The sequence below is a fragment of the Pongo pygmaeus genome, chromosome 11 (assembly GCF_028885625.2).
Source record: "Pongo pygmaeus isolate AG05252 chromosome 11, NHGRI_mPonPyg2-v2.0_pri, whole genome shotgun sequence".
NCBI lineage: Eukaryota > Metazoa > Chordata > Mammalia > Primates > Hominidae > Pongo > Pongo pygmaeus.
Window position 1 is genome coordinate 54,292,737 of NC_072384.2, and position 13,121 is coordinate 54,305,857.

Below are 13,121 nucleotides of genomic sequence, written 5' to 3' on the forward strand. Positions count from 1 at the left end.
ATATGATTGTGAATTTCCTGTCATGTTTTCTACCTGACCGTGAGCCTTTAGCATCTGCACTTCTCTTCCTTTTTGAACATCTAACATTGTGTTCTGTTGGTCATTGTTAAAAATCTATTTTTTCTTTTGTTCTGGGAGCTTAGAAACCTTAAGTATTGTATTTGAAATATTTGTTCATAAAATTCTTATTGAAGCTTTATTTTCTCACAAATACAACTGGGCTTTTCTTCTTTATTTATTTTTAGTTTTTTAAAATTATTTGACCTAGCTTGAGCAGTAGTGGCAAACTGATGTCTGAGAACACATTGTAAGACCAAGTGCTTGTAAATAATAGAGGATAATATTGAGTTGAATGCATGCCAGAACCTTCTACTCCTCGCTAAAAGTCTGTTTTGAGCAGAATATGTGGAGATTTAAAGAGATTCCATCTTTTTGAAAACTGCAGTTTCTGGAAGCAATTTATGTATTCTTAATGGCTTTGCAACCTGTATCTCAAAAGAGCCTATTGCCAGTAACCTTAGTATTATTGAACTGTAATGTATGCAGTGTCTTTGTGTTTTATAAACAAGATTTTTTAAAAAAATCATAAGCTTCTTCAGAAAGTTTATACTTTACATTTGAGTTCAGCTCAGTGCAACACAATAGAGAGCATGCAGAGAATGCCAAGTTAGTGTTACAGTTAATATATCTTGGAAGATGGGTGAAATTTTGGAAGTACCTTAGAGAAGAAACAGCTATAGTCCTAATTCAACAATCCTCAGGGCAATATGTAGGGTGGACTAGGAAGTTACTTGGTGATACACAACATACTTTGCATGCTAAGCTGTTAGCTGATTCAGTTATTAAAACAACTGCCAATTTGAAGTAAATAATAGAATAGATTTATGGAAAAAACTAACACGTTATTTGGTTAAATTTTCAGGATTTTTTCTTCTGTGTATGTGCCTGTGTAAATGAAAGTTGTAGTCATATAGCCTGTATTTAAGGATTCTTCTGAGAGAAAATTATCAATATTTATCGTCCATGTAGTTTACATATGTCACTTAATTTCATTTAATTCTCACAATCTTCTTGTGAAATCAGCAGGGTGGGCCTTAATTTACAGATAATGAAACTAAAGCTTAAAGAGATGTATTAGTTTTTGTAAGGTCACATATTAATTACTGGTGGAGCTGGGATTCAGTGTTTGATGTTAGGCACATCTGACATTAAAACCGATGCTTTACCCTCTCTGCAACTGGCCTCTAGGGCTGATATGACTTGCTTACTGTGGACACCAGAATATCAGCTAGCATTGTCCTATAGAATCCCTTCACTTCAGATCCTATAGTGATACCAAAAGGCTTTGTTTATTCAGGAAAGTAGTTAAGAAATCTGGATCCCACACTAGAAATGAACAGTGTACAATTTACTTAATAACAAATAACTCAAATATACATATACATATACATATACCACCTATATATATTTGCACAAATAATATTAATTTTTAATTCTATGTTTTGGTGTAATATGCTTTCACTAAGGAAGTCAATAGATAGTAAAGTTATTTGTTAAGAGCTTAGGTTTGGGAATCAGTATGAGTTCTGGACTTAGCTCTGCTGTTTATTCTCTGTTACTTGAAATTTCAAGCTCTATAATTCTCCTGGAAATATGAAAATAATAAAATCTTATTTACAGTTTTGCTGTGATGAGATAGTGAGATAAAATATATAAAACCTATATAGCACATATAAAACCTATATTTGGCACATTGTTACTCAATATGTAATTAATATCACCACCATTATTTTTATGTTTATAATTAGCAATTTCAACCAACAGTCACATTAGCAAATATTTCTTTTTCCCGTCCAGTAGGAAGATGATTCATTATTTTAATTCTTAAGAGTTCACTCATCAATTGGTTTCCCATACTTTTTCCACATGTAATAGCAGCTACAATAAATATCACTAATATTTATTAAGACATTGCTAAACACATTGCATACAATATCTCATAAAATTATTCCAATTATCCTAGAATATAAGTACTATTATTATTATAATTTTCAAGATTAGAAAAACAGAGGTTCAGAGAGGCAAAGCACCATTCCAAAGGTAAACAGCATAGGTGGTAGAGCTGGGATGTGGCCCCAGGGTCGTCTGACACCACAGTACTTACTCCAGGGAGTTGTGCAGAGTGCCTCTGGTGTTCATCCCTGAAGAAAGGTTCATTTCTTTCATCACTTGCTTTGATTTTTATTGTGGCAAATCTGGTCCCCTTGACCACAGAATCACAGACTTGATGCTTTTGTAACCAAAAGTTGACGCTTTAATTTGAATATCCACTAATTATATTACTAGTAATAAACTCCTTTGTTTCTTCTTTTGCCTACACAGTACTACTTGACAGAGAGATGAGATTAACAGCATGAATCCTCAAGCCTGATTTCTTATGTTCAATTTCCAGCTGCGTCACCTCTATGTGATCCTACTATCTTGTATCCCTGTGACTCAGTTTCCACCTCTAGAAAATAGGAAGGGGGATAACAGTCTCTTCCTCGAAGAGTTGTGAGGATTAAAGACAACTTGTAAATAGTGCTTTAGAGAGATACTTGACATATAATCCTATAGAGATATTATTACTACATGGCTTAACTGAAAGGGATTTGCTCTTCTGTTTTTTTTGTTGCTGTTTTTTGTTTTTTTGCTTTTGTTTGATGTATGTGTGATAAAACACAGCCACAGCTACCATTGCAGGAGAACGCTCTTTTGCTCTCACTCCTCTCTCTTTTTTCTCTCTCTGGGTCTGATTCTCTCTATCCTTCTATCTATCTTTCCTCCTTCCCTTTCTTCTCTCCCCCAACCTCCCCAAAACACATCTATATTGGGTAAGGTTTAGATAAAGCCTCCATGTTCAGAAGTTATTGATTGTGTGATATTTTCTGTGTCACAGCATTCAGACATTTCCCTTGGCCTGTGGTTATATTGTTTTTAACCATATTGTGCCCCCTTTGTGAGTGACACATCCACCATCTCCGGCTAGGAGAAACAATGGAAAATAACTGAGTTAGAGATATCCTGAAAGTTTAATTAAGGACATGTCAAATAACAACTCACTTTGTCATTTTCACTTTAAAACCTTCCACAGATCTGTTCTTTGAATGAATGTTTAATTCAGTTAAAAGGATGGACTTAGTTCAGTTTAAAGGCAGAATCAGGAAAGGAAAATGTCAAAAATAAAGAGGTTAGACTATGTTGCTTCTACCATTTTAAATGGACATACTGATACTGGAATAAATTACACTAAACAATAGTATATACCCTTTTAAATCTGTGAATATTGCGATGCAATGCACAGAATAAATCTTTTTTTTTTTTTTTTTTTTTTACAAAATGTTTTTTATCTAAGGATTCAAAAGTCCCAGCTATTTCCAGTAGCAGCATCTGTTGCTTTGCCAGTTTCCACAGAGATGAGCTCATGTTGATTTTCACCACATTTGTTCAAGTCTGGAATCTGGTTAAAACATGCAAACAGTTGTGTTGCTGGCTAAGAGGTGCAATCTCATAGTACCCTTTGAATAATAGTAGTCACTTGCATTTATTTTAATTCAAATGGCATTTGCAATTATGAATCTAAGCATGGATTATTTTAAAATAACTTTAATTAGAATAAGAAATATAAAGCATTCTAATTCTAGAAGGAAGAATGATATGGTACATGCATGTTCTTAGAAACCATAATGATATCTACTTTAAATCTTCTCAGTTGAAATTTGCATTTTATTTTTTCATCACCATTTTGGGATAACTTTTGCAAAAAGAAGTACTTTCTCAATTATATCTTATCTTAGTTCATTGTCTAAGATGCAGATTGGCAAACATAGACATTTTTCTGTTATCCAATTTATAAATCTTCCATATCTTTATCCATATATTGATTGCAAATTCATAATATCCTGAGATGAAACCAGATTTTAAAACTATGCTTGTGAATTGGAAATGTCTGCTATTTGGGTACCTACATCTAATGAAAGTAGGACAGGAACAGCAGAAAAACAAACAAAGGTTAAGGTGCTGGACTTAGCTCTGTTCTTGGCAAATGTTCTTGGCATGATTAACATAGTATTAACATTGATTTTAGCCATTCTGCTTGCTGCAAGCCTTTTAATACACCCCATATGTCCATACTTAGTCTCTTCTGCTATTAGGGGTAGTTAGGTGGAAAATGTTGAGAAACCCTAAAAGTTGGAAATATCAGTAATGTAACTTTTTTCTATATTTTTAAATATTTTGAATGTTTGTCTGACAATTTTAAAAACAAATTACTGGCTGGGCATAATGACTTATACCTGTAATTCCAGCACTTTGAGAGGCTGAGGTGGGAGGATTACTTGAGGCTAGGAATTGGAGAGCAGCCTTTTGTGAGACCCCATCTCTACAAAAAATTGAAAATTAGCCAGACTTGGTGGCTCGTGCCTGTAATACCAGCTACTTGGAGTAACAGGCAAGAAGATTGCTTGAGCCCAGGGGTTTGAGGCTGCAGTCAGCTATGATCCCACCACTGCACTCCAGCCTGGGTGGCAGAACAAGAGCCCATCTGAAAAAAAAATAATTGTTATCTCATAGCCAGTGACTTTTAAACTTATTAACGGGCATTGCCTAAACACCAAGCAAGGTTCTATGTCTTTTACTTTCAAACTTTCAGTAGGTTTCTAAGAGAAGATATGTTGTTATCTCTAGTTGATAAAGGAGAAAACAGAGCGAGAGAGCTTTAGGTAATTTTCACAAGCTATTTAATAGTGGCATTGACAGCCAGATTCATAAACTTTTTAATTATATTTCAGATGTAGCCTCACTTATGTGAGTTTGCTGTGAAAATAAGTAAAGTTAATTTTATCTAGTAAAATAGATTCTCCACCTTCCTTTTCAGTCGAAATCATGCATTGGCATTTCAGTAACAATGATTATAAGTATTTTAATGCCAACAAACATTTGAATACACGTTTCCACTGTAGATGTCATAGCATTTTAAGTACCTTAATAATTGATGGCCAGTTTTCCCAATGTTAAAATTTTATAAGATTTATTTTCCCAATTGTAATGGTAAAAGCGGGGGCAAAATTTTGATTTTTTGTTTAATGTTATTTTCCCAATGTAAAAATAAAAAAAAGGCCACCAAAATGAAATGGGCTAAGATGGTGATATCATCAAATTTTACCTCCAAATTTACTTTGTGATTGTTAGAAATAATTGAACAGACTTCATAACCTGAATTTACTTTAACTCAATGTAAATATTTATTTATATTAATCAAAGGACAAACTTACAAACTTTCCTTACTTTTTAAGACACTGAATTATATTGAGTAAGTGACCTTACTTAGGATAATTCTGCCTGACATCAATTTTCAATGATTGAAGTTTTTAAAATTAAAAAAGTGGCTGGGTTCAAGATGAGTCTGAGTAACATGACAAAACCCTGTCTCTACAAAAAAATACAGCCCACTTGGGAGGCTGAGGTGGGAGGATCACCTGATCCCAGGGAGGTTGAGGTTGCAATGAACCGAGATGGTGCCACTGCACCGCAGCCTGGGTGGCACAGTGAGATCTCATCTCGAAAAACATAAAAATAAAAAAGATTGTAAGGCGGTATTATCACTTAGTAAAAATATATTTATAGTCTTTTTTCTTAAATTTAAATTAATGTCTTGGATGGGAAGGACACTTAGAATGACAGTGGCTGCTTTTAGGGAGAAAATATAAGGCACTTCCACATTATTTGTTTTATTATTTCTTATCTTAACAGTGACATCAGATATTTATTCTTTATTCTAGATATTTTTCTTTATCTTTAAATTTCTCAAAATAAAACCAAGTAAATATATCGGGAAATACATTTTTTATTTTTCCTGATTAAGTGACAATCTACGATTTTTCTTATGAAATACTTAGAGGCTAGAAAGTTATTAGAAAATACAGAATGCTGCTACATGTGTGTTTACACTTAATATTTTAAAACTAATTTTATTATCTTATATATAAATGTTTCTGGGGCTATTCCTCACGTAAAATTGATTATAAACACGGATATTTGATCATAGTCAGATTTGCACCATTACAGAGTTTAAGTGATAACTGAGTTCCTAACTAAAATATTAGAGACATTACGGCAAAGTAAAATAACAACAACAATTAAAAAAAAAAACCCACAGATAGAAATAGGATGATACATTTTTTTCTCTACAGCGTATTAGATCTGTGCTCAAGAAAGGTCAAGAGACTTAACCTCTGAGCACTAAATTCCCTATCTTTAAAATAGACACAAGAATATCTTCTTAACAGGACCATTTTGAGGATTAGAATGGAAAAAAAAAGAGGGAAGAAGAGAGAGAGCACCTAACACAGTGCTAGCCACATGATAGATACTAATTTTCCATGAGTTTATTTTAAAACTGTCTTGAAAAAACATAGTATATAGTGATAACAACTAATTCTTTGGTAATATATAACAGAATATTCATAAGGCAAGATTTTGGAAGGATTCAAATGTGACTTCTTATTTATGCATTATATCCTAATTATTTATATGTATTGTATGTCTGATTGCTAGTCAGTTAGAAAAAAGACAGAATATCCCTTCCTTCCAACTATGCCAGGCTTAAAAACAATAGAAATTACTTATAATGGATGGGGGAGAATTGAAATGAATGAAGAAAAACTATCATGACTTATTTAAATTACACTTAATTATTGAGGGGATGTTTTTTAAAATTCATCATTATCTTACATTTTAATAGCCTTTAATAGAAGTCTATTAGACTTCTATTAAAGTAGACAAATTGGTGAATTTTACTACTTACAGAAAATTGTGTCTTTTGACTAATATGAGACAGAAACTTGATATATGTTTTTAATTTATTCCTGTACTTCCAGTCTTCACAAAATGAAAATTCACAAGTTGACTGATTTGATTGTTACACAATTGAAATAAATGATTTATGAAGAGAACAAAATTGAGTAAATTAGAATACCATGAGGCAAATGATATCCAAGGAACATAATTGATAAATTGAAAAAATTTACATCTGATAGCCAGCATCCAGTTCCAGATATTCCTAGAGCAGGAATGGAACTTGATACATCACATGGCCCAGATCACTGATTTTAGCATGTGGATTTCTGAGACTTGAGCAAAAGTTTATTCTGGCATTATAGATGCAAAAGAATAGAACCAGCACAATGACTTTTCTTTTTCTAGCATATAAATATTACCACCTTTTATTCGCTTAACAAATACTTGGGAGAGTTACCTTTTGTCCTCCTACCCCCCATAGCAAGCCTTTGCTATGTAAAGAGAAAAAGGTAAGCGTCCATTAATTGAGTCACTTATTGTAGATATTATATGACAAATTTTACATTTCTGTATATGTTATTTCATGGTCACAGCAATGTTGTGAGACAGGTATTGTTGACAGTGCTTTACTCTGCAGAAGAATAAAGTGATAGTTAAATGTATTTTCTAAGTTTACACAATATTAAAGTTTAGATTCAAAATCAGATTTGTTTTATTTATGACACTGTTTCTTAAATGATGAAAAATTGTTACATAATTTTTCCACTTATCTCCTTATAGGGACACGTATGTTCTGTAATTATTCTATGCTACTTTTGCTTTTGGTTTGTGGTTAATATTTAGGTAATGATGCGTTATCCTTCAAACATGAATAGTATCATCACCCTGTGTTTTTTGTTGAAAGAAAGTATATGTATCAAAGCTATTAACTTAGAGTACAACTTTTAATTTATTCTATTATTCAGGCTTCAGATAAACAGCCCAAAACCTAGATAAGAAAGTGAAATGAATTATTTAGGCCAAACCGGCTTTACATGTGCTTCCACTATGCATAATTTATCAAGAATTTTCTCTTTTCTTGTAGGGATGACTTGTCAAGCTCGAACATCATATACTGAAGATGAAGTTCTTTGGGGTCATCGTTTTTTTCCTGTAATTTCCTTAGAAGAAGGATTCTTTAAAGTTGATTACTCCCAGTTCCATGCAACATTTGAAGTCCCCACCCCACCTTACAGTGTGAAAGAGCAGGAGGAAATGCTTCTCATGTCGTCCCCTTTAATAGCACCAGCCATAACTAACAGCAAAGAAAGACATAATTCTGTGGAATGCTTAGATGGACTAGATGATATTACTACAAAACTACCATCTAAGCTGCAGAAAATTACTGGAAGAGAAGACTTTCCCAAAAAACTCTTGAGGATGAGTTCTACAACTTCAGAAAAAGCCTACAGCTTGGGAGACTTGCCCATGAAACTTCAACGAATAAGTTCAGTTCCGGGCAACTCAGAAGAAAAACTGGTATCTAAAACCACCAAGATGTTATCTGATCCCATGAGCCAGTCTGTGGCTGATTTGCCACCAAAGCTTCAAAAGATGGCTGGAGGAGCAGCTAGGATGGAAGGGAACCTTCCAGCCAAATTAAGAAAAATGAACTCTGATCGCTTCACATAACAAAGCACTCCCTTAGGCATTATTTAATGTTTGATTTAGTAATAGTCCAATATTTGGCGATGAGGTAATTCTCCCTAAGGAATCTGAAAGTATATTTTCCTCCCGGTTCTACAAGCATATTTGAGAACCCTTCCTTTCCCAAGTATTGCTAATGTGAAGAAAGCAACAGTTATGGAGGGAGGACATCATAAGGAAGTTATTAACGGGCATGTATTATCACATCAAGCATGCAATAATGTGCAAATTTTGCATTTAGTTTTATGGCATGATTTATATATGGCATATTTATATTGTATATTCTGGAAAAATATATATATATATATTTAAAGGGGAGATACTCTCCCCGACATTTCTAACATATGTATTAAGCCAAACATGAGTGAATAGCTTTCAGGGCGATAAAACTAAATATATGTCTGTGTGTGTGTGTGTATGTATACACACATATACATATATATATACACATACATACACATACATACATACATATATATCTGATAAAATTGTGATGTTTTGTTCAAAGTTGTAGTTCTTGTGCATGTTTACTTTATTAGAGTAGGAAGGCTACTGGCATTAATTATTAATACCAAATATTTTAGCCTTAAATTTTTGTCATTTTAAAATCTGATTTAATGTTTTCTGCTGTTTAAGGTCCTGGGAGGCTTTCAATTGTATTTTATATGAGAGAATCACACAAGTTTGTGCTATCTATGGCCCTGCAAAAATGTAACCATTACATGTTTAAATTGTAAATTTTAGAGCATACCAGTACTCAGTATAGCATTGAATATTTCTTATGATTTTTAAAATTGCTAGTACTGGGGAGAAATAATTGTTGATTAATTTGAGAATTATTCCTTTCCTAGACTAATTAAAATCTGGAAATGTTTTGTATATGATCTAATACAAAGACGAGCTCTGAACAAACACTGAATCATGTTAATAGACAGTAGCCGAGTTATATTGAATATATCAGAATCTGTGTGAAGTTACACAATTAATTGTCCCTGTTTCAAACTGAGTAAATTGGAAACATTTTCATTCTTTTTCTGGAAATTTTGTCCATTTTAAAAACCAATCATTTTAAGAAGACATGACAATGCAATGAAACAGATGATAAATATTTATGCTTAAAATATGTATGTCTAATTGAGTCTCTTTTTTATTCTGTTTTCTTGTTTATGGCATTTGTTGTAACAGGATAGACTTTTTCCTCACCTAGGGAACCTATCCCATGCCTGTCACTTATAGTTCAGGAGGAAGTTTTTGCACAGACCAGAGAGAAATTAAAATTAGATAAATTGAAGATATCTTACACACAGTTTTTTGGTGAACACTGATTTTATTGGTGTCTTGGATCCCTGGTCTACCCAAATAATTTTAACAGTACTGTTTTTTTCTAATCCTGAAGTCTGATATTTATGACTCATCAGCAGGAACCAAAACTAGTGATCAGTAGAACAGCTTCAAAATAAAAATTTGGAATGCAGACTTTTATGAAAATTTAAAAGTGCTCCTTAACACAATATCATGGGTTTTCCTATAAAACTTCTTTAAGTATTGTAATTTAAGTCTGCCCCAAATTTAAAAAAAATCTCATTAATATGTCAGTCATTAATTGCTAGTTTGGGCTCTCATTATTTCCTGTTTTTTAACAATTTTGTGATAATTTTATTATTGGCAAATTAATACATCAACACTTAAATCATTGACTATAATAATACCTTCTGGCTACCTCTGTATCAACCAAATTCTGTAGGTGCAAACATATACCAGGGAATTCTTACTGGCAAAATGATCAATCTGGAGTGTGCATCCACTGCGAATGGAGAAAATTGCCCTATACCCATTGATAACCAAGCTTTCTTAGTTTGTAGATGTAGGAAACAAAATAGTGACAGAGAGAGAAAGGGGTCCACAGGGCATGGTATATTTACCAGCAGTGGAAAAAAAGTGCATAGATCATTTAGTCCAAGAACTTAAAACTAAATAGAGCCATAATTTACTTTGGAGAGTCATTTTAATTTGTCTTTGGTACCAAGGAGAAGATGGAACCAAAAACAAACTCTCCAAGTATATTCACACATTCAACGAAATTTTTGCATGCCTTCTATGTCGTAGGCATTTTTAGTTCCTGGGGATTTGGATATGGCTAAGTCAGAGAAGGCCGTTGCTCACCATGAACACTGTATACCGGAAGGAGAGTGGGGAGAAGACAAAAAAAAAATAAGACCACTTCAGACAATCAAAGTATCAGTTAAGAGAATGAAAACAGGCCTGACTCAGTGGCTCACGCCTGTAATCCCAGTACTTTGAGAAGCCGAGGTTGGGGGATCACCTGAGGTCAGGAGATCGAGACCAGCCTGGACAACATGGTGAAAACCTGTCTCTACTAAAAATACAAAAATTAACTGGGTGTGGTGGCAGGCACCTGTAATCCCAGCTACTGGGGAAGCTGAGGCAGGAGAATCGCTTGAACCTGGGAGGCGGAGGTTGCAGTGAGCCGAAATTCTGCCACTGCACTCCAGCCTGGGTGACAGTGCGAGACTCCATCTCAACATCAAAAAAAAAAAAAAAAGAATAAAAACAGGGTAACATAATGCAAAGTAACTGTGTGGAATAAAAATTGATTATTCTAGAAAATGTGACTGGCTTAGGACGGGGATAATATGTGAACAGAAATCTATCTCATGAGAAAGTGCTACTGTTGTCAAAATTACCTTATCTGAGTGAATGGTATTTTTTTTATCTTTTCCACACATGCGTGGGAAAGGTATGATTTCTGCATGTAATTGCAGTTTAACCCTTATTTCTAGGTTGATCATAGGTCCCAGTTTACCCAGGAAAATTCCAGTTTATACCTGTTGTACCTGTGTAATTATTAGTAGCACTCCCTTTCACTCTTACAATGTCTTGGTTTGGATGATATATGGTGAAGTTTTTGTTGAAACTAAATTATGAAGTCTGATATATTTGGATAAAAATAAAGAATTGCTTTTCTTCTCCTTTTGCTGATTTTTTGACACATCATTCTAAGCAAAATCATCTCAGCTTCGTATATTTCAGCCTGAAGTACTTCTTACCAAAGTTATTTCATGTAACATTTGTTCAATATGTTCATGACATGTCTTTCAGTAATGAAAAGTTATGCATTTTATTGAATGAATAAAAACCTAACCTCTGCTATTTCCATTTCTGGAAGTTGTAAGAGCTCACATTAAAGAGAGTAAAAGTCAATTTAAGCCAAGATCATTTTCAGCCCACCAATGTCATGGCTATTGGAAAGGAAAACCTGATGTGATCATTGAACTGAATAACTCTACATAACAAGTGGAAACTAGAACTTTTTTATAGCATTTTCATGATATAGGTCCTGTTATAGTAAGATATTTCATTCTATTTATCAAAATGGTGTAAATAGAAGAAACACAATTATTTTGATAATGCTTATCTTCAGTTTAAACATTTATTCTTTTCAGAAATATGTAAATACACTTTTGTAAATATATACAAAATGAAAAATGAGGATATTTTACCATTAATTATTTCTGAAAGATTCTTATGCTGTTTTAAATTTATCTATATATGGCTTAAAATATGAAAAGTGCCTTTTTGTCGGGACAAAATAGCTCATAATACAGTATTTCTACTGGAGGAAGACTGGGGTCATGGGAAAGCTGGCTTACATTCTATTAGTTCTTACATTCTTCAGAATTTATGTTTGAATTACATTGTACATATTTAAATTAGCATCAACCTAATTCCATTTTCTGGCATGAAATCTATAATTATTTAAGTGTAAAAGGTCATTTAGCTTCAAAAATATAAACTCATGTATTCAATACTGCAAGTTCAATTTTATAAAAAACGGTATTAAACTTTTGAAACATGATTGGGTTTAATTTTTAGTGTTCTCATCCTTTTTGCACTCTTCACCACTTAATTATTCACACTTCTTGACTCAGTTTGTTTATCATAAGACTCTTAATTCCTGAAAGGCAATCATTAAATCCATCACAAGTCATTCCTTGATATTTCCTTTTATTTTGGCTGCTTATTGGTAAGATGCTTCAGCAATACCAAACGCCAGCTTAATAATGCAGATACTCAGGACCTGCGTTTCTTGGAGGAAGCTTCATGGTTATCCTACCCCTTGCTGAACCAGTGTTTTAAAAGCTACAGTAAGTAAAGCAGACAAACGCATAGTTTTTCTAATTTTGTTTAAATATCTAATCATCTTTTAATAAAGCATTCAGTTGCTTCACCTGTGTTTCACGGAAAAATGTGTTCTTAATCTTGGATCAGATGAGTTTTGTGATGTGTAATGTGCCCAACTCCCAGGCACCTCAGAGAATTAATTTAGAAAAGCTAAGTCGCTGCAGCTTCTGACCTAGTAGAGTTCCATACAGATGGTCTTTTATCATTTAGTAGAATTGTTAGGGTTGTTCCTCAAAATATATTTTGTTGTTGTTGTTGTTGTTGTTTTTTACAATTTTCTTCTGGACTTTCTTGTTGCTTAAAGTTCTATTATATGTCTGAATGCTGTGTTTTCAGAGAGGAGGATGTTTGCATATTCTCTTTAACTTAGATATTCTCCAGTTGCACTGTGATTT

General features: G+C 33.3%; 1 protein-coding gene across 2 annotated transcripts in view; it reads left to right on the plus strand.

The window, feature by feature from the left end:
• The window catches only part of KCNJ3 (potassium inwardly rectifying channel subfamily J member 3), a 169,426-nt gene extending 157,053 nt beyond the window's left edge, over positions 1-12,373 (plus strand). Inside the window, exon 2 of one of the 2 annotated variants that reach the window (XM_054478809.2) lies at positions 7,922-12,373. In XM_054478809.2, coding sequence (XP_054334784.1) covers positions 7,922-7,927 — 6 coding nt within the window. In that variant the 3' untranslated portion in view covers positions 7,928-12,373. The remainder of the gene's footprint in view (positions 1-7,921) is intronic. The other variant, XM_054478807.2, reaches the window with a different exon arrangement.
• Positions 12,374-13,121: the final 748 nt, after the last annotated feature.